This window comes from Pelobates fuscus, chromosome 4 (genome assembly GCF_036172605.1).
Source record: "Pelobates fuscus isolate aPelFus1 chromosome 4, aPelFus1.pri, whole genome shotgun sequence".
NCBI classification, from domain to species: Eukaryota; Metazoa; Chordata; class Amphibia; order Anura; family Pelobatidae; genus Pelobates; species Pelobates fuscus.
Genome location: NC_086320.1, coordinates 92,312,933 through 92,340,598, shown reverse-complemented (window position 1 = coordinate 92,340,598; position 27,666 = coordinate 92,312,933). Strand labels below are relative to the sequence as shown.

At 41.1% G+C, this 27,666-nt stretch overlaps 1 protein-coding gene across 1 annotated transcript in view; it reads left to right on the top strand.

Annotated features, from left to right (window-relative positions):
• The window catches only part of RP1 (RP1 axonemal microtubule associated), a 351,147-nt gene extending 324,960 nt beyond the window's left edge, over positions 1-26,187 (top strand). Inside the window, exons 57-59 of the mRNA XM_063451391.1 lie at positions 13,535-13,613; positions 25,307-25,382; positions 25,940-26,187. Coding sequence (XP_063307461.1) covers positions 13,535-13,613; positions 25,307-25,382; positions 25,940-25,994 — 210 coding nt within the window. The 3' untranslated portion in view covers positions 25,995-26,187. The remainder of the gene's footprint in view (positions 1-13,534; positions 13,614-25,306; positions 25,383-25,939) is intronic.
• Positions 26,188-27,666: the final 1,479 nt, after the last annotated feature.

Here is a 27,666-nt window from a genome sequence, read left to right as displayed (position 1 = left end):
TAGGGCCACTAACTGTACCCTAGCTTACAGAGGGTGCCCTGAAGTATCAAAAGATACCTGGGGCTCCTTGGTGCCAGCACTGCAGGGAGTTAACACCTGGCCATTAAAGCCCTGCACTGCATGATGGCATAGACCATCATGCGATCCATAAGTGGTTAAAATGTATATTTCCTCTTTCTATACAAAATAAACACAGGCAGCACAACCATTGAAAATAGTATGTTGCAAAATCACTCACTTAACTGATAAAGTATGGATATGTGATTTCCACAAGGATCCCAAAGGAATTTCACATGTAGTTAGCATCTTGTATTTCAGACAAAATACCGAATGCATTTAGTGTTAAACAAAGTACACATTCAAGAAAATAATCAGCTGTCTCATTTGTTGCGCTTTCATTCTGAGCAGTTAATGTAGTTGTTAATTGTATTAATATTATAATGCCAGTGATAACCCTTATCTGTTTTCATAATATATACAATAACACATTATAATAGTCAAATTAGATGGATATATAATATAGAGAACACTGTAAAGTTCACATTTACTTTTATATGTTTAAAAATGACAAACTGTTTTGTCTGTCTACTTTAAAATAGAGTGCTTATACGCTGATTAGTCACAAAATGCAAACCACTGACAGGTGAAGTGAGTAACATTGATATCATTATGATATATCAATGTCATTACAATGGCACCATTCAACAGATGGGATACATTAGGAAGCAAGTGAACAGTCAGTTCTTAAATTTCATGTGTTCGAAGCAGACAAAATGGGCAAGCAAAAAGGTATGCATGACGACTGGGAAGGAAAAACAACCAGTGAACCGGTGTAAGTGTCAAAGGCACCCAAGGCTCACTGATGTACTTGGGGAGCAAAGGCAAGTCTGTCTGGTCATATCACATAGAAGAGCTATTGTACTTCAAATTGCTGAAACCTAACCATGACAGATAGGTGTCGGAACACTCCGTACATCGCAGTTTGCTGCGTTTGGGACTGCATAGCCGCAGACCGGTCAGAGTGCCCATGATGACCCCTGTCCAATGCCAAAAGCACCTTCAATGGGGACATGAGCATCAGAACTGGACCATGGACCAATAGAAGATTTTTATTTATACAGTGTGCACGCTCATTCTTGTTTTTTATATATATATCACTGTGAGGATTTAAACCTACACAGGTTTTCATCCACCACCCTCAATGACTCCTCTCCTGCAACTGTCAAAAATTACCTACTAAGCCCTCAATTAATATTTTTTTAACAACCTACTTCGTACCCCTACTTTTACCCTTTGTGTCACTATACCCCACTCCTCCTAGAATGTAAGCTCATAGAGCAGGGCCCTCCACCCCTCTGTTCCTGTGCATCCAGTTGTCTGGTTACAATTACATGTCTGTTAGTCCACTCATTGTACAGCGCTACGGAATCTGATGGCGCTATATAAATAATAAAATAATAATAATACATATATCCAAGAGTAGGAATCACACATATATCCAAGAGTGGGATTATTCAACTCAAAGATTTGCATAAAGAGTCATCAGAAGCAGGGCCAGACTGGGAAAAAATTCGGCCCGGGCATTTTTTTATCACAGCGGCCCACTAAGAAGGGGGCGGGGCAGAGGAGGTGTGTTTTGTCAAATATTTGTGTAGAATCTATTTCTTTTATAGAAACATAGAATGTGACGGCAGATAAGAACCATTCGGCCCATCTAGTCTTCCCAATTTTCTAAATACTTTCATTAGTCCCTGGTCTTATCTTATAGTTAGGATAGCCTTATGCCTATCCCACGCATGCTTAAACTCCTTTACTGTGTTAACCTCTACCACTTCAGCTGGAAGGCTATTCCATGCATCAACTACCCTCTCAGTAAAGTAATACTTCCTGATATTATTTTTAAACCTTTGCCCCTCTAATTTAAGACTATGTCCTCTTGTTGTGGTAGTTTTTCTTCTTTTAAATATGGTCTCCTCTTTTACTGTGTTGATTCCTTTTATGTATTTAAATGTTTCTATCATATCCCCCCCCCCCCCCTGTCTCGTCTTTCCTCCAAGCTATACATGTTAAGATCCTTTAACCTTTCCTGGTAAGTTTTATCCTGTAATCCATGAACCAGTTTAGTAGTCCTTCTCTGAACTCTCTCTAATGTATCAATATCTTTCTGAAGATACGGTCTCCAGTACTGCGTACAATACTCCAAGTGAGGTCTCACCAGTGTTCTGTACAATGGCATGAGCACTTCCCTCTTTCTACTGCTAATACCTCTCCCTATACAACCAAGCATTCTGCTAGCATTTCCTGCTGCTCTATTACATTGTCTGCCTACCTTTAAGTCATCAGAAATAATCACCCCTAAATCCCTTTCCTCAGATGTTGAGGTTAGGTCTCTATCAAATATTCTGTACTCTGCCCTTGTGTTTTTACGTTCAAGATGCATTATCTTGCACTTATCCACATTAAATGTCAGTTGCCACAACTCTGACCATTTTTCTAGTTTACCTAAATCATTACCCAACTGGCTTATCCCTCCTGGAACATCAACCCTGTTACATATCTTAGTATCATCAGCAAAAAGACACACCTTACCATCAAGACCTTCTGCAATATCACTTATAAAAATATTAAAGAGAATGGGTCCAAGTACAGATCCCTGAAGTACCCCACTGGTGACAAGCCCAAGCTTCGAATATTTTATATACTTGGACTACATCCTTTCACATCAAGACATAGTGTTTAAACCCTTAGGCAGGCATTGTACTGCCCAGGCGCAGCCGACTTGGATTTGTAGACCTCACCAAGGCGATGGTGTTCCCTGATGGCAGCGGTCTCTTTCAGCAAGATAATGCACCCTAAAACACTACAAAAATGTTCAGAAATGGTTTAAGGAACATGACAAATACTTTTAACCCCTTAAGGACACAACTTCTGGAGTAAAAGGGAATCATGATGGAATATTTCTGTCATGTGTTCTTAAGGGGTTAAGTGTTGTCTTGGCATTCAAGTTCCCCATATCTGAATCCGATAGACCGTGTGTGATCTTCTGGAAAAACAAATCCAATCAATGTTGGCCCCACATCGCAACATGAAGGACTTACAGGATCTATAGCTTATGTCTAGATACCACGGGACATGTTCAAAGGTCTTGTAGAGTCCATGCTTCAACACATCAGAGTTGTTTTTGCAGCACAAGGGGGAAGTACACAATAGTAATAGGTGGTTTTAATGTTGTGGCTGATCAGTGTATATAAGGTATTGGAAATATGGAATGCCTCACACATATATCACTTAAACTCGCATTCTGCCTACATTTTTCAGGTTAGCCATTTATATCCAGTATTAAAAAAAAGCCTCCTTAAATCAATATCACACAACAAATGGATCTGGCATTTAAAATTGTAAATCTAGTGGCTTTTATTTCAGGAATGTGTCTGTTTATAAAACTCTTTAAACCCAGAGATTTAAGTGCCTGGTTGTCTTGTTTGATAACTATTTTGTTTTAACAGATCTACGGTTTCTTATGTATTCTTGAGTCTTATTTCAGATTTTTGAGTGTAAATTGATAAATTTCCTACGAGTCGGTGTAAAACATCTTTATTCATAACTATTTTAAGCTATAACAAGATCACAATTAAAAAAGCAAAATCAACATTTTTATTTTTCCCAGCTGGGGGGAGTGTGCTCTGTAAAACAAGAGAGCTTCCTTTAATAGAATCAGCATGTCAGCATCCCCATACCTAATCCTCAGGAGTCCTAATTATTGTATGATTGTTATAGAAGTCGAGCAATTATCATTATTATCATTTTTATTATTATTACTTAAATGGTTATAGTTTGAGGAGCCAGCATGGCTGTAATGTAATGTAATATATGGGCCATTTCTATATTATACTGGACTTATTTCTAATAGAGTTGTAAAACAAAGTGACACTATAGAGGATGTGATGCTAGCTCCCTGGTGCTATATGACATGTTCTCCTAGGTTTGCTGACAGGCTTATTCTAAAAAAGAATCCTTTAAATGTATCAATCGAACAAACTCCCAACAGCTGACATGAATGATGAGTTCAAGGGAGGGCTGGCAACTTCATACCTGGAGGACCAAAACAATTTAGTGGTCCATAGTGCAATTTTACCAGCCCACCTCTTGATAGACATACAAAATAATTGAATAGAAATAATTAAAGCACTATGCACTTATATGTGAAAATTGGTTAGAGAGCAACTCTGTGAGCACTTGCCCTGCGCACTTAACACTTGGACATCACTAATCAATAAGGGATATCTTCCCAACCAGGTTTTAGTAAAAAGAGTTTGGAAGAATTTTCCAGGAAGAGAAAACTATTATTACATTAAATACATAAACCTTGTATATCAAGTCAAAGAGCATTAAATGCATAGCATGTGTATATCATGCCAATGAGCCATATGTGCCTCTAAAAAGCCTGCCAGTACCATCTGTGCCCAGTGGTGTATTTTGGATTTGTGCTGCCCTAGGCACAACTAAATTTGGGCACCCCAAAAACTAAATTTGCCCCCTCCCCCCCAATTCGTGTCAAAACCATTTTTTTTGACTGACAGACACATGCCCTCATTGATACATGCACTGATATACACTAACTGACAGATACACAGTCATTGGCACACACATACAGTCATTGGCACACATTGTTTAACCAACACACACTTTCACTGACAGACACACACTGATACACCCACTCACTGACAGGCACACACTCTTAGATATACATAAAATGACATACACATACTGACACACACTCACAGGCACACCCATTTTCACTCACAGACACACTGACAGCTACACTCACTCACTCACAGTAAGGTGGACTGCCCCAGAACACGAGGCAAACAAGGCATTTGTCTGGGAGCATGGGGTGGTATTTTTGGCGCCCCCCCTCAAAGTGCTGCCCTAGGCCTTGTGGTAAATACATCCCTATCTGTGCCTCTACACAGCCTGCCTGTGCCATCTCTCTGCCCCCAGCCTAAGGCACCCATATGGCATCCCTAGCACTTGCTCTGCACCCAAATACCTGTAATCCCCTGCACTTACCCCAGGACTCGGATGGCATCCTCAGGACCTCTATGTGACTGTATGTGCACAGACATCCTGTCTGCCCCTCTCGCTCTCCACATGTCAGAGTGAAGTCATGTGAAGTCCGAGGTCGTAGATGATGTAACTCGTAACGTAACTAGTGACTTGGGATTGATCGATCATATTTTACCGATGCCAATTTTCTGACGCCTTTCAGACTGATAGCGGATAACTGGTACCCAGATTCTGTTCATTTACAATTTTGAAAAAACAATTTCTACACAAATCTGCCATTAATTGGACATCTTTCTTTTCTGGAGTGGTAAATGCACAAAATATACATGCCAGTCAGATTTAAAATGTTTTTAATAATATATATATGTGTGTGTTTAATGGATGCAATGTGTGTAAACATGTGGGATACAATTCTAATCCATTCTTTGACCTAAAAGCTTTTTCTTTGTAAAAATGTATATAATTACTACTTGGTTTAATAAATCATTTAAAAATCTATTTTCATTTTATTCTCCCCTCCCTGCCTTTTACCAGTTGCCATGAAGGGGGACATTACACTCCCTGGTGGTCCAGTGGCTCTGTGCAGGCTACCAAGAGATTTCACATTTTAGAGAGGGCAGCTGGAACCCAGCACATGCTGCCCTTTTGTTTCTGGCAAGTCTTCTCTACAATTCTTGCGAGCTTGGTAACCCAAAGTAACGCTTTGACGGACGGGGGCTCTCAAGAGTTGGAGAGAGGACCTGTCCAAAACAGAAAATAGAATGTTCTGGGTCCCAGCCGTCTCATCTAAAATGTTAGTGGCACACATGGTGGACTGTCCTGCCCTACCCCCTGGAATAGGCAATATCTATATCATTTAAACTGATACTGATTATTGCCAATTTGCAGAAATTCAGCTGGTATCGGCCAAACCGATAATTGGTTGATCTCTACTCCGACCTATGACTTCCCGAGACACATGGGATGCACAAGAGGCATACAGACAGGATGTCTGTGCACATACACAGTGCATAGGCACCATACTGCCTTCCTACCCCTCCCTGCAGAGGAGGCTAGCTGCAAGTGCCCCCCGGCCCAGCCCACCAATAGATGAGCTTTAATGTGTGTTTTTTTTATTCTATTTCGGTGTTTTGATGCTGTATCGATATGAATTAAGAAACTTTTTTTCAGTCAACCCGTTCACCTCTCACATCTCCTTTTAACTGTCGGGGAGAAGGAGCAATACACTTTTGTGGGTTTTTTTTAGCATTGAGTTAGATGCCAGATTATTTACAAATTATGTATATGTGTTAAACTAGTAAACAAATGTGCTTAGCTTTATAGAATCACACACACTCATTTATCAACACATCTCAGATTTATATATTTTTTTTTTCTATATTATGTGTGCATGTCTTACTGCACATGTGAGAAATAATGACAGATCCCACATGATTTGATATGTGAACATGGAAAGGTTTCAAGAACAATGCAGAACATGGACTGAAATCATGACCAAAGGACACTGATTCTGTGAATGAACAGAGTTCCAGGTCTGGCTGCCAAGAGTGTCCTTTTAATTATGATCTCTACTCCATATATATATATATATAGGGTGCTCACATAATTACCACATTTGCAGAAATCATTTGCAGAAATCAAGTCACATATAGCAGTAAATGGGAAGCACGACTGGAATCACACACATTCTGTAATGGAATCATTCACATTGCAATGTGGTCTGGGATCCAAGAGCATTATTCTGAGCAAACACTGTTGACTTCTCATATACTTGTTTTGTTTATTGTATTCTACAATACATTTGGCTATACATCTATGCTTCTAGATATAAAATGAAAGTGATGGACAGGAGTTACTGTGCTTGTTATCAACTGTTCAATAAACCCACCATTTATGTTGTCACAACTGTACAATTGTTGAACAAATGGACAATTGAGGGTAGATTTTCATGCCTATTGGAATTAAGCTGCAATAATGTAGAAAGGATATTACTAGATAATAGGCTTCTGGGTTTAAGCACGAGCATATATTGTAGATGTTCTTTAAGCGAGGTTGGCAGGGTTTAGAGAGTAGTTGTGAAATGGAGTGTTGAAGATCAGTTTGATAATTTTTAGTTGTTAGAGCCAAGAGAGATAAGGGAGGTTTGAATGTTTTGGAATGGTTTGTGTATTAAGTAAATGTAAGTTTTGCCCAATATAGTTAGGATATTTGAATGCATTTATGTTTTCTGAACTAAGTACAAATAACAGGCATGTAAATGTCTTACCTAAATGTTGAACCATGGGTTAAAAATATGTTAATGAAACATATAGGTTTGTGGGTTCTACAAATGTTATTTTTGGTGTTTTTTTCTTTAACATTGAAATGTTAATATATGAATTGTTCAATAATCCATAAAATATATTTTAATTGTTATCATGAGTTGCTTCAGCAATATTTTTTCTTCATTTACAAACGTCCTTTTCTAAAGGGACAACAGTCGAACTATTTTCTTTAATATAAAAATCCTTTAATCAATTAATGCAAATAGATTTAAATAAAGCATTAGTAAAAAGTGAGAAAAATGCATCTATCTACCTTTAGTATATGCAAATAGACAAAAATGGGATACAGCTGGATGACTAAAAAACAAGAAAATACATAACACATAGTGAAGTACAGTAATTGCAATTGGATTTAACCCCCAATGATTGCACTCACGAAATAGTGTACAGTAATGCGCCTTTAAGCCCACACTGGGGCTAGAGAAGCGTTCACCTTCCACGGATGGGGACTTCTGTCTTCCAATGAAGTGGGAATACGCCAATTTAAATGTATACAATACAAAGCCTTAGTAAAAAATTAGATAAAAGTAAATAGAAATTACTGCAATCAGATTGATTACTGAGTACTCCACTATGTGTTATGTATTTTCTTGTTTTTTAGTCATCCAGCTGTATCCAATTTTTGTCTATTTGCATATTTGTACTTGAGGTCCATCTTGGGGAAACCTCTTGGGAAGCTGTATCCATTTCATACTACAGTTAAGTAGTGATGTACCGAACTGTTCGCTGGCGAATAGTTCCTGGTGAACATAGCGTGTTCGCGTTCGCCACAGCGGGCGAACACATGCGCGGTTCGATCCGCCCCCTATTCGTCATCATTGAGTAAACTGTGACCCTGTGCCTCACGGTCAGCAGACACATTCCAGCAAATTAGCAGCAGACCCTCCCACCTCCTGTACAGCATCCATTTTAGATTAATTCTGAAGCTGCATTCTTAGATAGAGGAGGGAAAGTGTAGCTGCTGCTCATTTGATAGGGAAATGGATAGCTAGGCTAGGGTATTCAGTGTCCACTACAGTCTAGAAGGACTCATCTGATCTCTGCTGTAAGGACAGCACCCCAAAAAGCCCTTTTTAGGGCTAGAACATCAGTCTGCTTTTTTTTTGTGTAATGTAATTGCAGTTGCCTGCCTGCCAGCTTCTGTGTCAGGCTCACAGTGGATACTGTGCCCACTTCCCCAGTGCCACCACTCATATCTGGTGTCACAATAGCTTGCATTTAAAAGCAAAAAAATGTTTTCACTGTAATAGATTGAATAGCAGTTAGTTGTCTGCAAGCGTCTGGGTGTCAGGCCTTCAGCGTGTACTCTGCCAACCTCTACCAGTGTACTTTGCCACTCATATCTGGTGTCACAATAGCGTGCCTTTAAAAAGAAAAAAAAGTTTCACTGTAAGCTTATAGCAGTCAGTGTCCTTCAAGCGGGTGTCAGGCCTTCAGCGTGTACTCTGCCAACCTCTGCCAGTGTACTTTGCCACTCATATCTGGTGTCACAATAGCGTGCCTTTAAAAAGAAAAAAAGTTTTTCACTGTAAGCTAATAGCAGTCAGTGTCCTTCAAGCGGGTGTGTCAGGCCTTCAGCGTGTACTCTGCCAACCTCTACCAGTGTACTTTGCCACTCATATCTGGTGTCACAATAGCGTGCATTTAAAACCAAAAAACTTTTTTCACTGTTATAGATTGAATAGCAGTTAGTTGTCTTCAAGCGGGTGTGTCAGGCCTACAGCGTGTACTCTGCCAACCTCTGCAAGTGCACATTGCCACTCATATCTGGTGTCACTATAGCGTGCATTTAAAACCAAAAAACTTTTTTCACTGTTATAGATTGAATAGCAGTTACTTGTCTTCAAGCGGGTGTCAGGCCTACAGCGTGTACTCTGCCAACCTCTGCCAGTGCACATTGCCACTCATATCTGGTCTCACAGTAGCTTGCACGCATAGTACCACTAATCCAAAAAAAAATGACAGGCAGAGGCAGGTCACCCTGCAGGGGCCGTCGTGGTCGTGGTGCTGTGATTCCCTTTTGCCCTAGAATAATGCCCAATTTTCCGAGGCCCCGTACCCTGAACTTGAAAAGTTCTGAGGACATAGTTGACTGGCTAACACAGGACACCCAATATTCTACAGCTTCCGCTCGGAACCTTGACCCACCATCCTCCTCCAGCTTAGCTTCGGGCACCTCTCAAGATACCACTCCCCCGACTGCCGCCACCACCAACACTAGCACCACAGCCACTTCACTTTATTTGTCAGAGGAGTTATTTACACATCCATTTGAAGATATAAGTGATGTGCAACCATTATTGCCAGAGGATGTAGGTAACAGGGATATGTCTCAGTCAGGCAGCATTACACACATGGACGTACAGTGTGATGATGATGATGTTATACCCACTGCTGCTTCCTTTGCTGAGTTGTCAGATACAAGTGAAGCGGTTGATGATGACGATGCGTCCATGGATGTCACGTGGGTGCCAGCTCGGCAAGAAGAAGAACAGGGCGAAAGTTCAGATGGGGAGACAGAGAGGAGGAGGAGACGAGTTGGAAGCAGGGGGAGGTCGTTGCAAGGTGCTAGTGGCAGAGTCAGACAGCATGCATCGGCACCCGAGGTCAGCCCGACAGCACGCCAATCAACGCATGCTGTGTCCACCACCAGAATGCCGTCATTGCAGAGCTCAGCAGTGTGGCTTTTTTTTGTGTGTGTGTCTGCCTCTGACAACAGCGATGCCATTTGCAACCTGTGCCAAATGAAACTGAGTCGTGGGAAGTCCAACACCCACCTAGGTACAACTGCTTTGCGTAGGCACATGATCGCACATCACCAACGCCTATGGGATCAACACATGAGTACAAGCAGCACACAAACTCAAAGCCGCCATCCTCCTCCTGGTCCAGCATCTTCAGCCACGTCAACCACTGCTGTCCTCCTTGCCCCCTCTCAACCATCCGCCACTCCGTCTCTCGCCTTGAGCAGTTCCCGCTCATCTGCCCACAGTCAGGTGTCTGTCAAGGACATGTTTGAGCGTAAGAAGCCAATGTCAGAAAGTCACCCCCTTGCCCAGCGTCTGACAGCTGGCTTGTCTGAACTATTAGCCCGCCAGCTTTTACCATACAAGCTGGTGGAGTCTGAGGCGTTTGTGGTTATTGGGATACCGCAGTGGAAGGTGCCCGGCCGAAATTTCTTTGCACAAAAGGCAATCCCCAACCTGTACTCGATTTTGCAAAAGGAAGTAATGGCATGTCTGGCACACAGTGTTGGGGCAAGGGTCCATCTGACCACTGATACCTGGTCTGCAAAGCATGGTCAGGGCAGGTATATCACCTACACTGCGCATTGGGTAAACCTGCTGACGGCTGCCAAGCATGGAATGCGTGGCTCTGCAGAGGAGTTGGTGACACCGCCACGACTTGCAGGCAGGCCTGCTGCCACCTCCTCTACTCCTCCTACTCCATCCTCTTCCATAACCTCCTCGGCTGAGTCCTCTTCTGCTGCTGCGTCTTGCTCCACATCAACGGCACCCCCCCCAGCTCCCCAGGTACTATTCCACATCCCGGACACGGCAGTGTCACGCCATCTTGGGTTTAACTTGCTTGAAAGCAGAGAGTCACACCGGACAAGCACTCCTGTCCGCCCTGAACGCACAGGTGGAAAAGTGGCTGACTCCGCAGCAACTGGATATCGGCAAAGTGGTTTGTGACAACGGAAGAAATTTGTTGGCATCATTGAAGTTGGGCAAGTTGACACATGTGCCGTGCATGGAACATGTGTGTAATCTGATCGTACAACGCTTTGTGCATAAGTACACAGGCTTACAGGACGTCCTGAAGCAGGCCAGGAAGGTGTGTGGCCATTTCAGGCGTTCCTAGACGGCCATGGCGCACTTTGCAGATATCCAGCGGCAAAACAACATGCCAGTGAGGCGCTTGATTTGCGACAGCCCGACACGTTGGAATTCAACACTCCTAATGTTCGACCGCCTGCTCCAACAAGAAAAAGCCGTTAATCAAATTTGTATGACCGGGGTGCTAGGACAGCCTCTGGGGAGCTGGGAATTTTTTTTGCCACGTTACTGGACGCTCATGCGCAATGCCTGTAGGCTCATGCGTCCTTTTGAGGAGGTGACAAACCTAGTCAGTCGCACCATCAGCGACATCATACCATTTGTTTTCTTCCTGGAGCGTGCCCTGCGAAGAGTGCTGGATCAGGCCGTAGATGAGCGTGAAGAGGAAGAGTTGTGGTCACCATCACCACCAGAAGCAGCCTTATCAGCATCGCTTGCTGGACCTGCGGCAACGCTGGAAGAGGATTGTGAGGAAGAGGAGTCAGAGGAGGAATGTAGCTTTGAGGAGGAGGAGGAAGACCAACCACAACAGGCATCCCAGGGTGCTCGTTGTCACCTATCTGGTACCCGTGGTGTTGTACGTGGCTGGGGGGAAGAACATACCTTCATTGAGATCACTGAGGAGGAGGAACGGGAAATGAGTAGCTCGGCATCCAACCTTGTGCAAATGGGGTCTTTCATGCTGTCGTGCCTGTTGAGGGACCCTCGTATAAAAAGGCTAAAGGAGAACGACCTGTACTGGGTGTCCACGCTACTAGACCCCTGGTATAAGCAGAAAGTGGCTGAAATGTTACCAAATTACAACAAGTAGGAAAGGATGCGGCATTTGCAAAATAAATTAAAAAGTATGCTTTACACAGCGTATAAGGGTGATGTCACAGCACAACGGGAATCTAACAGGGGAAGAGGTGAAAGTAATCCTCCTCCTCCCACGACCACGCCGGCAAGGACAGGACGCTTTTAAGACGTGTTGTTGATGGAGGACATGCAGAGCTTTTTAAGTCCTACGCATCGCCACAGCCCTTCGGGATCCACCCTCAGAGAACGACTCGACCGATAGGTAGCAGACTACCTCGCCTTAACTGCAGATATCGACACTGTGAGGAGCGATGAACCCCTTGACTACTGGGTTTGCAGGCTTGACCTGTGGCCTGAGCTTTCCCAATTTGCGATAGAACTTCTGGCCTGCCCCGTTTCAAGTGTCCTGTCAGAAAGGACCTTCAGTGCAGCAGGAGGTATTGTCACTGAGAAGAGAAGTCCCCTAGGTCAAAAAAGTCTAGATTACCTCACCTTTATTAAGATGAATGAGGGATGGATCCTTAAGGGACTGACAGTGGGCGATACATTCGACTAAAAAAGGCCTGATGAGATGAGCTGCCTTGGGCTAAAAATGTCTGCCAAGTGACCCTATGTAGGGGGAACAGTCCCTATTCTGCTCTGTGTCAGTGTGTATCAGGGTCTCTGAGGACAGGTGTCAATCCATATCTGCCAAGTGACCCTATGTAGTGGGAACAGTCCCTATTCATCTCTGTGGCAGTGTGTATCAGGGTCTCTGAGGACAGGTGTCAATCCATATGTCAAGGTGTCAATATGTCATTTGTCAGGTGTCAATCCATATCCATTGTGATTTAGGAATGATTTATGCCCTTTATGGATTAAAACCAGACTTTGCATCAACTGTGTAATTTTCCATGGGAGTTTTGCCATGGATCCCCCTCCGGCATGCCACAGTCCAGGTGTTAGTCCCCTTGAAACAACTTTTCCATCACTATTGTGGCCAGAAAATTCGCCTGCCCATTGAAGTCTATGGCGGTTCGCCCGGTTCGCGAACGTTTGCGGAAGTTCGTGTTCGCCGTTCGCGAACCGAAAATGTTGTGTTCGCGACATCACTACAGTTAAGTACTTTTGCCTATTTCTACTATTTGGTGGGTTAGGTGCATTTGTATTTTTGTTGTGTTTTTTCTTTTCCATTCTACATACCTTTAGTATATGACATGATAATTTAGCCATATACATGTACCTTGGGTCACAGTACTTGAAACATTGTATTTAAAAAAAAAAAAAAAAAAAATTCCTTTCAATACTTGATAAAATGATTATTATATTAAAAATAGTTTTGAAGTGACAGTTGTCCTTTCAGTTGACTAGAGTTGAAAGACTCTCAGTAGGCCTTTTGAATTGGCATTGGTTATATTTGTGTATAGCAATCTATTAACTTATCTACTTGTATTTTAGTTAATTTATATTTATGTAACCCCAGTGCTGATTCTTTATATTAATGTACAAATTCATTATTCTTTTCAGCTTGATACATTTAAAATTCTAACAAACAATTTGGGAAGGATCGTTTATATTAAAGTAGGACATGACGGCAAAGGATTTGGTGAGTTTCCAATGTTTTCATATCATTATGAGGGTTATGTATACAAAGACACTTGGTCACATTTTAGGTTGTTTTTCTGGCTATTTTCTTATTGGCAGCTATTTATTCTCTTTTTTGAGCCAAACAATTCCTTGCTGTGTCTCATTTTATTTTCCTGTTCCCTTTTGGCTCTTTGGTTTGTTTTACAATTGTGTCACTTTTCAATGTATAAAAAAAAGATTCAAAATTCATCATCGTTTTCAATGTATAAAAAAGGGGTTCAAAACTTTATGACAACAGTTTATATATATATATATATATATATATATATATATATATATATATATACATATATATATATATATATATATATATATATATATATAAAACAATATACACAAAACACAAAACTTTGCCTGCAATTATTTCTCATTTTTGTTTTCTACCACAATTCCCTTATATCTTCATGTAGTCTTACTTTTCATGTGTATTTTTGGAGTGCTAGTCGTGTGCTAAATACACATTTGGCCATTCTCCCTGTACCCTCAAGACTGCTAATAATTTACTTATGTATACTACTCTTACAATAACTCAGTCTCTCCTTACCTCACTCACCGCACTCCTATGTACTGACTTTAGGTGAATCTGAATGGCATCAAAAACTGAAACAAGTCCAATTTAAGGGACGCTATAATCACCAAAACAACTTTAGCTTGAAGGGACTCTCCAGTGCCAGGAAAACAATTTGTTTTCCTGGCACTGCAGGTCACCTCTCCCTTCCACCACCCATCCCCAGTTGCTGAAGGGGTAAAAACCCCTTCAGTGACTTACCTGAGACCCCCGCCGATGTCCCTCGGCGGTGGTTTCGGGTCGCCGCCACTCCTCCTCTTCATTACGTCAGCCAGTGGGCAAGACTGATCCCGCCCGCCGGCCGGGGAGACCTAATGCGCATGAGTGAAACCTTCACTCAAAATGAATGGAATCGCTGGAGTGGCTGACAGTATACTCTGTCCACTGAGTAACAGCATTTTTATTCTTGAAGATTGGTCCAGCTATTACAGCACAATGCTGTCTAACTTTGGCACCAGCAATGTTTTTAACCCCTTAAGGACACATGACATGTGTGACATGTCATGATTCCCTTTTATTCCATAAGTTTAGTCCTTAAGGGGTTAAACTAATACAATTTCAGTCCTTAGGCTGAGAATTATGGAAAACCTTATTCATAAACATATTTTTACCTTTTTTCTACCTTTGCTGGTAAAAACACTGAACGCTGCCCTGTTCATTAGTGAAACACTACAGTTCTCGTTTCGTGGTTTATTGATTATTTATTTCGTGTATTGAATCTTGAACACATTTATCAAACATGAAAAGCAGTTGACTGGCTTCACTATATTTACTGTCACAAATGTCACAAAGCGAGATACATTGAACAAACTACTAGTTTTTGTCAATTTAATATACTTTACAACAACCATTTTTAACATGTATTCTTACCTCTAGAGCTTATTTATAACCATTAAAAGGCCAGAATTATTTACACTGACAATAAAAGGTGACAATGAAATGTATAGACGTCAGTTTTCCTTGGACGGATGGGTGGGCTGAGAAAGGAAATTGTTCTTCCTAATAAGCTTTAAGGTGCAGATCCCTAAGGCACATGCAGCTGAAAGCAGTGAAGCGAGCAATGCTATTTACTGGGACAGAAAATTAACTGAAATCAAAGCAAGGGAAGAAATAATTGAGAACCAGCTAATCTGTTTTTTAAGCAAGCTAGTAACACTGCCAAAGTGTTCAGCACAGACAAAACAGAAACATGAGTTATTTTAATAGGCGGTTGTCAAAAATAGAAAGAATCAACAAGGATGTTCATCTTTGAAATGTACACCTTGTATATCCTCATAAATGGATTAGACAGACAAAGAGAAGGAGATGGATACACTCAATGCAATCAATTACACAAAATGTTAAACTAGCCTAAATCACAAGTTGCTTGCTCCTTGTCAACTTAAAAAGCAGAGAGACAATAAAAAAAAAAAAAAAAATAACAGGTTCTACAAACATAAAGCTTTCTGGATGTGCCTATAATGATTGCTCTCATTAATAAGAATAACCCACCCAAACTGAAAGAATCCACTCCTGCAAAAGGTTCCATAATTGGACAAATAGATAAAGAAATAAAACCCTCTCCTTTACAATAAGGAAACCAAAGGATGCAGGAACATCCGATCGATAGTGTATCCATTGTTTCTATTTCAATGTTAAACATAATTCAGAAATTAAAAACTGTAACTGTATACTGTTAAACATCAGCTTGTTCCGTAGGATTTTACTTTATGTGGTCATTGGCTAATATTGCTGAAAAACAACCTCCCGTATAGTATCATCAGCCCCTTAGGAGTTTTATTCCAATGTAAAGTTATTACTTCTGATGAACTAGAGTTCCGTAATAGCTAATATCAATTCTGTGCATATTTCTATGCACACATGCTTATTCATTGGCTGAGAGCGTTCAGCTTATGCTCTCAGCCAATAAATAAGCGACAGGATCGGAATCCAAATTCTGTAGCTCTGCAAAAGCTTGATGCAGTAAATCTACCCAGGAGTCTGGTTTGACCTAGGCAAACAGGCAAACTGTCACATAATGGTTTGTCCCATTACTGGAAGCTGGGGCCAAGGTACTCCACTCATCATAACCAATACAGTGGGCTCAATTGCTTATGGTGATAGGAGTAACCCTCTGTTATGAAAGTAGCTGAATATATGCTAAATACACACTATTTCACTACATTGTTTATTTTCACAATTTATAAAATACATTTTTACCCCTTAGAACACAGTTTCAGAAGCTTATATTTTAACCCCTTAAGGACTGAGGCAGTTGTACAAGTTGTGATCAAAACAAAACGTAAACAAAACCTTGAATTAGCGCTATATGTCTGTTCAGGCGTAAATCACCTATTTCATATTAAATGCACCCACACTTATGATATATCATTTTGTTCTGGAGAAACAGGGCTTTCATGTCACATCAGATTTTTGTATATTAAACATAATTTAATATGAATAAAATACAAACAAATTTGAAAAAGTAAGATTTTTTTAATTTTTTTAGTTCTGCATGGCATTTTAACTGTGAATGTCACAATACTGTTAGCTGTTACTGCAATAAAGTACACATTTGTATTCAACCATGTCTCACGAGTAAAACAGTTCCCCTCCCCCCAATGTACAGGTTTTATGGTGTTTTGGAAAGTTACAGTGTCAAATAAAGCACATTACATTTTCCAGTTTATACACATTGGAATTTGCCAGACTGGTTATGTTGCCTTTGAGGCCAAATGGTAGTTCAGGAATGAAAACTACCCCCATAATGGCATACCATTTGCAAAGGTAGACAACCCAAGGTATTACAAATGGGGTATGTCCAGTCTTTTTTAGTAGCCGCTTAGTCACGAACACTGGCCAAAGTTAGCATTCATATTTGTTTATGTGTGAAAAATGAAAAAAACTAACTTGAATGCTAATTTTGGCCTATGTTTGTGACTAAGTGGCTACTAAAAAATACTGGACATACTCCATTTGCAATATCTTTGGTTGTCTACTTTTGCAAATGGTATGCCATTATGGGGGTAATTCTCATTCCTGGGCGCTACCATAGGGTCTCAAAGGTAACATTACCAATCTGGCAAATTTCAATGTGAAAAAAGGAAATGCAAGCCTTATATTTGACTCTAACTTTTGAAAACACCATAAAACCTGTACATGGAGGGCACAGTTTTAGTCGCGAGACACCGCCAAACACAAATATTAGTGTTTCAAAGCAGTAAAACACAGTGCTGTTTATGTGTGAAATGAAAAAAAAACCTGCACTTTCACTTACGATATCATCATTGGAATATGTTTGCCTGTTTTGAAACACTAATATTTGTGTTCAGTGAAGTCTCCCGAGTAAAACAGTACCCCACATGTACAGGTGTTATGGTGTCCTGGAAAGTTACAGGTTTAAATATAGGGCTTGCGAATCAAATTCTCTGGACTTTCTGTCTGGGTTGTCAGGCAGGTCCCTCAAATTGTAAGTAATAAAATGACTTATTATGTAAACCTATTATATAAATATATTTGTAGATTTTAAATATATATGTGTATATATATATATATATATATATATATTTTAAAATAATTTTTATTTATATATAGCTAAAGATAGATAGATAGATATAGATACATATATGTATTTCCTGGCTAATCATGGCAGCAAATACATCATGGGTTAGCTCCGCACCTTACAGCCAATAGGAAAGGAAAACACTCAAACCTTTAAAGGAGGACTCCTTCCTATGATCCCCAGTCTTTTTCCTGTCCTACAGCCCTTAGAAAGGGAGCTGGGAGCTCCCTTCAAAGATAAGTACTATTTCTTTCTTTCAGTTTTATGTTTTTTATTTCAGCATGATATCTCTCTAAAGGGACACTCCAGGCACCCAGACCCCTTCTGCCCATTGGAGTGGTCTGGGTGCCAACTCCCACTACCCTTAACCCTGCAAGTGTAATTATTGCAGTTTTCATAAACTGCAATATTTACCTTGCAGGGTTAAGTCCTCCTCTAATGGCTGTCTACTAGACAGCCACTAGAGGACACTTCCGTGTTCATGGCTCCACCATCTAGGCTACACTTACCTACTGCTCCTTCTAGGTATGTATGAAGGTACTTTTTCGTTTATTTTCATCTCATATTTACATGATATTTGAGACTATTCTCCAATTACTTTCCAGTAATGAGGAACGTATCATGTCATCTCCTCCCAGAAAAAGAAGGGAGAAAGCTACCCCCTGTTCCGGCTGTGAAGGAAAGGCGGTTGAGGGGAAACAGTTTTGTATGGATTGTCTCCAGAAGATTGCTGCTTCTTCCTCCACTAGATTAGCCCAATCTCCAGACATACTGGCTTAGATAAGAAAGGAGGTCGCGCAAAGCATCTCTGCAGCTATGGAGCTAAGACAGCAGGCCAAGAAGAGACCCAGACAAAGACTGGACTCCTCTAACTCATCAAATTCAAATATATTGGAACCCTCTGGAGAATTCAAGATCTTGGACCAGGTAGATTCCTGTGAGAGTGAAGGTGAAATGCTTTCTGAATCCCTGGACTCCAAATCTGTGGAGAAACTGATTCTAATGGAAGAAACTAGAAATTCCCGAAGAAACAAACACAGTGGGGGGATCAGATAAGCATTTAGCTGATCTGCACAAGCAAAAGCTGTCTTTCCCACTCCATAGAGCCATTAACCCCTTAAGGACACATGACATGTGTGACATGTCATGATTCCCTTTTATTCCAGAAGTTTGGTCCTTAAGGGGTTAAGGAGATAGTGATGACCAAATGGAAAAGACCAGAGAAATGTCTTCCCTTCCAAGGTAAACTGGCAAAGCTCTATCCATTAAAAGAAGAGACCTCTAGGACCTGGATAACCCCACCGAAGATAGATGCTCCTATCTCAAGAGTGGCGAGAAAGGTGGTGTTACCTTTAGACAGTTCCACTTCATTGAGGGAATCTGTGGACTGCAAGTTAGATATTAATTTATCCAAAATCTATACTGCTGCAGGAGCTGGCTGTCAGCCAGCTGTGGCCCTTACAGCAGTGTCCAGGTCCACGAAGAGTTGGTTAAGAGGGCTGGACTCAGATGTGGAAAGAGGTGTCAAAAGACAAGATCTCCGTGACACAATTTGGGACCAACGTATGGCAACAGAGAATCCATAAACAAGTCAGCTGAAACTCGCAAGGTATTTTTACCACAAGAAATAAGATATAGAAAACCAGGTACTTCATGGTCAGACAGACGTCCTGCCAAAGACCCATATTTCAGACACTCACAAGCTACCGACCTGGTAGAGAATTTAGTCGTGGAGGACAAGGTATTTCCCACCACTCTAATAGAGCCAGGAACCATTTCATCCCTCAGGGTAGGGATTCTGACTATCTGCCAGAGGTTGGAGCCAGACTGTCCCTCTTCAGCAAGGTCTGGATACACTATATTCAAGACACCTGGGTACTTTCCATAATTCTGGAAGGCTACAGGCTGGAGTTCAATAAAACACCTGTAAGGAATTTCGTTCTGGCAATTCGTATTCCTATGGACAAGATGCTGTTTGAAGAAATACGTGGAGACTCTCTTAAGAGAAAAAGTTATCAATGCTTCAAGGTGCATTATTCTCCCCTGTTTCTAGTCCTAAAAAGAGAAGGCAAATGGAGACCTATTTTGGACCTCAGGTCCATCAACAGAAGGCTCAACATCAGGCCTTTCAGGATGGAGTCTATCCATTCCATTGCTCTTACCATCAGAAAGTAGAATTTTTTGGTTACCATAGACCTAAAGGATGCATACTACCACATCCCGATTGCACAGAGTCACCAGCGCTTCCTGAGATTTGCCATTGGATCAGACCATTTCCAGTTTTGGGCCCTACCTTTCGGCCTAAGTACAGCACCGAGAACCCTTTCAAAGATTTTAGTAGTGGTCATTGCCTGGATGCGGTTGCTGGGCATCAGTCTGTTCCATTATTTGAGTGACCTTCTGCTAGTCGCCTCAGACCCCCAGGAAGCCAGATATCAAAGGGACCTGGTTCTCTCGGAATTATATCAGTTTGGCTAGCTGATCGTTTCAGAGAAGAGCAGTCTAATTCCAACTCAGAAGAAAGTCTTCCTGGGAGCTGTGTTCAATACAAAAGTGGACAAAATATCACTTTCCAAAGCGACTTTCCTCAAACGATTCCTACTGTCCACCCTGGTTACAGCAAGGACGTACATGAGACTCTTGGGCATTCTGGCCTCTACGATCGGTCTAGTGAGATGGGTCCAATGGCAGCTCAGAATCCCACAAAGAGAATTTCTGATCCAGTTCAACAACAGGAAGTTGAATTGAAATCAACCCATCAAGATTTTCTTGATGGTAAGACTCGATCTTTCCTGGTGGTTAAGGAGAAGGAATGTGTCCAGAGGTTTTCCCCTATCAGATCCACAATGGGTAATACCACGGATTCCAGGGGCAGCTTATTTTCAAGACAGGTTCGCTCAGGGTCTATTGACTGCAACAGAGTCAGTTCTTCCAAGCAACACCTTGGAGTTACGGGCCATATTCAGAGCCCTTCTACATTTTCAGACGACCCTAAAGGGATGCTGGATTTGAGTACGTTCAGACAACATGGCAGCTGTCTGCTACTTAAATCACCAGGGTGGAACACAGTCTCAGACTCATGAAGGAATTGAGACCTATAATGAGGTGGGCTATCGTACACCTCCAGGGCTTGTCAGCAATTCACCTACCAGGAGTCCGGAATATAGTGGCGGATTTCCTGAGCCGAATATCAATGTCAGGGTTCGAATGGCGGCTGTGCCCAGAGGTTTTTCAAAGCCTACTCTTGAGATGGGGATTACCCGAGATAGACCTGATGGCCACCTCCCAGAACAAACAGGTAGAAGTGTACTGCGACCCGTAAGCCCTGGGTCAGGATGCTCTTACTTCAAGAACTTCTTCCCTCCGATACCTCTAATCTATAATGTGTTTAGAAAGATACAGAGGGACAAGGTAGAGGCTATTGCCATTCTCCCATTCTGCGCACGTCAACCTTGGTCCCCTATGGCGACACAGATGAGTCGGGAGGATCCGTGGGAACTCCCAGTCCGGCCAGACCTCCTGATGCAGGATCCTTTGAGACATCCAGAACCTCGTGCTCTACAATTGAGGGTCTGGAGATTGAGTGGGAATCTCTCTTAAAGGAGGGTATAACTAATTCAGTTATTTAAAACCATTTTACAGTCCCGTAAGGGATCGACTTCAACTACCTAATATAGGATTTGGCAGGCCTTTGTCAGTTGGGCCCATGATCAGGAGATTGTTATCATTCCTCCATCCTCGGCCGTGGTGCTAAGCTTCCTACAAGCAGGTTTGGATAAGGGGTTTGGCTATAACACCCTAAAGGTCCATGTTTGTCTCTCTGCCCTAACAGGCACCAGGTGGGCTTTACAGCCCTTGGTTATAAGATTCATGAAGGCTGTTATGATCCGGCCTCCACTCAAGGTTTTTATGCTGACCTGGGATTTGCCTTTGGTGTTACGTGCCTTGACTGCGACACCATTTGAACTGTTGGAGAGTATTTCTGAGGTGCTATTGTCCCAAAAGGTTATTTTGTTAACATCTATCTCCTCAGCAAGAAGAATATGTGAACTGTAGGCCTTGTCTTGTGAACCTCCCTTCACCCTTCACTGTCTTTCATCAGAATAAGGTCATTCTTCGTCCTGTGCCAGAATTCCTTCCCAAGGTGGTCTCAAGGTTCCATTAGAATGAGGAAGTGGTCTTACCCTCCTTTTATCCTTGCCCTAAATCTCCTGAGGAAGAGATGTGGCATAACTTGGATGTTGTTAGAGCGCTCTTCCTCTACATTGAGAGGACAAGCTCTTTTCGCAAATCTTTCAGACTGTTTGTTTTACCTTGGATCCATTGAAAAGGTGAAGCTGCTTCTACTTTTACTCTGAGACAGTGCATAATAGCAAATATTTCCAAGGCTTATTGTTGCCTGAATACGCCTCTACCTAGGGGTATCACGGCTCATTCCACCCGAGCAATTTCTGCCTCTTGGCCTTCTGTGGCAAAGGTCTCTCCAGACAGTATTTGCAGAGCTGGCACATGGTCTTCTGTGAACACCTTCATCAAGCATTATCAGTTGGATGTTCTATCCGCTCATGATATACACTGTGGACGTCAAGTCCTCAATTCAGTTCATAGTGCCGGTCACAGTTAATGTATTTGTTTATTTGAATACATTTTTTTTTTGTCTTTGTCAATCTTTCTTTTATTATGGCATTTGAGTCACAGCACACAAAATAAAGTTATCAGTGTGATTTGGAGTACGCTCCCAAGAAATACTGCCACATTTTTTACAATAAGCGATCATAACGACATTAGCTAAATTTAACTGTAGCGTATGAATAGATGAAGAATACTGAAACTGCGCTTTTCATAAGACAGATATAGGAGATGAGGCACACTAAGTGTCAAACAAGCTAGTATAGTTAAGTCTATAGTTACAAGTCTATGCTGGTAGTATGACATATGCACACAAAAAGTCCATATGTCTAGACTGATGGTAAGGTAAATAAAAGGAAATACTAAAATAAATTAAGATTAACGGTAAAGCGTTAACAGGCTTAGGTGTAAGGGTATACTGACATGTCTAGTTGCTGCCCAGAAGGCGGTGTGTCTCACTGGGGATCTGAGCGATATAGGCTGCCTTGTCATTTAACCCACTAGATTTGTTGCATATTGCTATTAGGTCAGTGGTTAAAGGAGGAAAACGAGCAGTGCTGTGTCTCGGTGGTGGGAAGCATGGATAAATAAAAAGAGTATAACAACGTGTGGTGGTATCAGGTTGGTGGATGTGTCAGCAAGACAACAGCACTTGGGGAGTAACAAGGTCAAGATATGTTAACGGTAAATTACCGTCAGCCAACTCACATTTGTGAGTGAATGAGGCAAATGTATGACCATGTTAAGGGTGTGAGTTTGCCCCCGTCTACCTGGAACGTGTCGCTTAGTAATAAACACCCTAGGCTATGCAAGTAGGTTCAGGCTGTTTAGGCAATCCCCGGCCTTCCCGCCAGCTCATAAGATAGCATTATTAAGACTATTGTACCCAACCATTACTGTGTACTGTTTGAATTGCTAGGCAACAATTAGTTTGTCCATCAAGGTGCTCAGCCCACTCCACAGGGTGAGAAAGTGGTATGGCTTCTGGAAGCCTGTCCATCGTGCCTTGGGGGGGGAAGTCCAGCGGCTCTCTGCTGGATTGGAGACCCTCTCTGGTCCGCTTAGACTTCTTCTCCGGCCATAAGGTCGACTGACTGACTGACCAGGGTTCCACCGGATCCCGATCTTCCACCTGGGTGTATGGATGGCTATGGAGGGATTCCTACTGGTGAGCGCCCAGCTCAGATGAAGGGACGAGCGGTCAAGACAGCAGCGTTATCCACCTGGGTGGTGGGTCGTGCTGGATAACTAGGGCTTTGTGCCCGATGAGTCTCTGGACTTGAGGATTGTTTTGTGGTAAGGGTCGTTGACTGATGCTGGTTTTCAGGGATCATATGTGGCTGCGTCTGAGCTGCACGGGATGTGATCCGGCTCCAGAACGCTGCACAGATCCTGTCAAAGTCTGCATTGAATTTAGCTTCCCAGTCAGGCACTTGTGTTGTCTCTTCCGCTACCACCATTTGCCTGTGGCTCGACGGTGAGATTTGGCAGGGCAAGCCAGTAGGTTGTCTGTGAGGCGTGGCTGCTTCTCCCTCAGGGGGACCGGGATAACCCCCACCGGTCCAGAGGAAGGGGAACGGGTCGGCTGTAGCATTCTAATGGCGGCTGGTTGGAAGATCGGCCGTTTCTTTCCTCCATGTGGTCCGCCTGGTGAGTAAGCTGCAATGGTTAATTCTGGTTTCAGACGGTGGACAGAACCTGTAAGTAATGAGGGTGTGAGCCTTATGGTTGCGTTTTTGGTGGCATCACCTCTGTCTTTTATCAAGTTTCGCTGTGGTTATGTGAGGAGTTTGCCTCAGATATGTTCGTCGGACAGGCTAGTTAGGCCCCGCCCCCACAGAGTAAGTGTCCACTAGGGTACAATAAAAAGCAACTTAAAATAGTAAAATATATATATATATATATATATATATATATATATATATATACACAACATGTCCAAATAATAGAGTCCAGAGGTCAAATAAGACCAAAAAAGATTTCCAATGTAGATGCAAAAAGACACTTGCCAGAGGTGATATCCGGAGGTTATTTGCAGGGTTCCTCAATGGGGGTGTCAGAGAGGGTCAGCAGTGAATCCATATGTGAAAAAAGAAAGGAAATGATGGTGCAGTATATACTGGCAGGGAGTTTTATAAAAAGGTTAAAATTTAGCCCTACTCACATTTGGTGGAGCTTAAACTAGCTCCAGTATGGATGGCATGCAGTGGTACAATCCCTACTTAAAGGATACGTGAATATAGTGTCTCAATCATATGTGGACCATAAAATATAAAAATAAACAAATAGTGCTCACCGTATAAAACTCACAGATATTGTACTCACTTTTTCCAGAGCAGGCAAACTGCTCTATGGATAGGGCGTGGGTGGAATAATCCCCACCAAGGATATATCTTGAAAGTGATGTTCACTAGAGATAAAAATCAGGTGCCAGGCAGTGTAGGATAAAAATAATAAAAAAAAAGTAGCAAAAATAAAAATGTAAAATAAAAAAAAGAGTAAAATGGCACAGAAAGTAACCAAACTTTATTCATACAATTTAAAATAATATCCAAATAAGAACCACAACGTGTTTCACCTTAAAAGGCTTTATCAAGTGGAGGCAAGAAAAAGCTTTTGTCTTTTTCACACTTTTCCATAATTTCTCAGTGACAGTTACTATGTAAAAAAAGTTAAAACTTATGATTTGCTCAAAGGCTTGAAGCTTCAAACTGTGCAGGGCAGAGGACAGGCTTCTTTGGACCGGTTTGATTTTGCCCAAGGTTATCTAGAAAACCCATATTAAAAAAAAAAGAAAATACATGTTAAAGTGCTGTATGATTTGCATGTGATGGTGCATAGATTAGTTCTGACGACAGTGCAATATTATATCATTTTATACTTCATGTATATTTTTTATTTTCTTTGGGCACAGGTAGTGGCTGGTTCTTAGACAGAATTGAAATTACAAATTTAACCACAGAAGAAATTACATTATTCTCATGCAACAGGTGGGTGAAATGTAATATATTTATGAAATACAAACACCTTGCATAATCCTTTTAAGGCCTGATTTCTACATGCATTGCTTATTCGTTAATAACCATAGTACCAGTCCCTCTGTAACCGAAAGGAGATGTATTTATTTTTACACAATATAGACATTTAAGACTCTACCTTGCAACACTATAGCATTCAAAGTTTATTTTATTTTGTTTCTGCAATTAAAACACATCAAGAACATTTTTTTGTTTTGTTTTTTCAGAAAACTATGCTTTTTAACATATGTGCATAATCTCCATTTAAATGATTACGCATGTGTTGTATTGACATAAAATACTGAGAGAGGATTCAGGAGCTTAACCCCGGGATCTCCTTAGTCTCAGTCTCTCCTTCACAACTGAACTATAACCTGTGACCTATTTCCTGTTCCAGGTTACATGACAAGATTTAAAGTGATCAACACATTAACTACAGTGCAGTTAAACAATTAACATTAGAGATATCACAAACAAAATGACATATCATCACAACACATGCTAAAATGTTTGCCAATTTTTTTCTGTAGATGGCTGTCTGAAAATGAAGATGATGGAAGTACCATGGTACAGCTTTACTCCTAGCTAATATCTCTGATCTATGTGTTGCGCATGAATAATATGTTCCTCTTCTGTATCTGCATTTTCCCTGTTATATATGTGCATTGGATGGAGATTCTTACAGTTTCATGATTCATGTTTTATTATGGGAATTAGAAAGGGACACAGCACTTGTTTTATTTAGCCAAAATTGTATTATTAAAACATTTCAGTCTTTCAGATGTGTAAAGTTTTGATCATTTAAATATTATTGCCAAAACTTCAAATAAATTAGTTATTCTTTTGTGTTAAAATTGCTTATAATATGTTTTGCCAACAATGATCTAATGTATCTTAAAGAGACACTATAGACATCAGAACCACTGCAGCTTAATGTAGTGATTCTGGTGTGTATATAGCCTATCCCTGTAGGCTTTTTAATGTAAACACTACCTTTTCAGAGAATTGATACATTGATGTCTAGGAACACCTCTAGTGGCAGTCACTAAGATGACCACTAGTGGTTCTTCCTATCAGTGTGCAGTACGTTCCCCATAGAGATGCATTGATTCAATGCATCTCTTTGAAAAGATGGTGACTGACGTAGCACAGTATTTTGCAGAACATGTGCAATAGCCTCCCAAAGCTTTCCTATTGGAAACCACTGGATTGGCTGAGATCATCAAAACTGATGATCTCAGCCATGGAGGCGTGTCCAGACCGTTGTAGGGAGTGAGAAAGGGTGAGTAAAATCGCAACTTCAATTCGATGTGATGGGGGACAGTAACCTAAATAATTAGTTTAACACTATTGTCTAAACACCAAAATCACTTTATATTAAAAAAAGGAGATTTGGGGGCATAGATGCAGCTCCTGCAGCCTTTGCAAATGAAGACATCTGAGAAACAGCTCTGTTTTCTTTTTGAAATCTATTGCATGTTAATTTGACAGACTAAATAGCAGATTATATTTTATGTCTGGTGTCAGTATTTAAAACATGCTGATGCCAGATTCATTAGGGTCCCATTGGGAAAAGTGAGTGAAAAAGGACATATATTTTTAACTGACTTTTCTTAATGGGGAGCTACTGATAGCTCTCCACCTATAAACTGTGTCCAGTTCAAGACTTCCTAACTGAAACCTGTATAGGAAGAGAAACGACAGATCGAACATGCACCATTTTGGAGTTAAATCACTCGCTAATAGTTTAACACCTTAACATAAGACCGCTCCCAGGACCTCCTTGCACCATTACAATTTCAGAATAGTTCTTTAACTTTCTGCAGATTTAAGCAAAAAAGAAAAACACTAAAATTGAAGAATACTTGTACATTTTTTCCTTATTTTAACTCTCCCTAAAAGTAACTCCCTTTCCAGCTTTGTGGGATATAATCTGAAATAAACTAATACATGTAAATTTTAGGTAATTTTAGTGCAAAAAACGAGTTTACAAAGGGGTCTGTTTTATGTGACAATATAATAAATAATATCAGAGGTGAAAACCTATCAAAGTTATAAAATAGAACACGATCTAGACTTTTAAAATATGTCATGTTAAAGAATTGCCTTGTTACCAAATGTATGACTTTGAATAGCATCAATAAAAAGATGTTTTGTTTTTGTGTAAAGAAGTAGCCATCTGTTTTTTTACCATTAGTTATTACCTTAAAATGTAATGCTTACTGTGATCGTAACCTATTTAAAAGAAAAAATAACA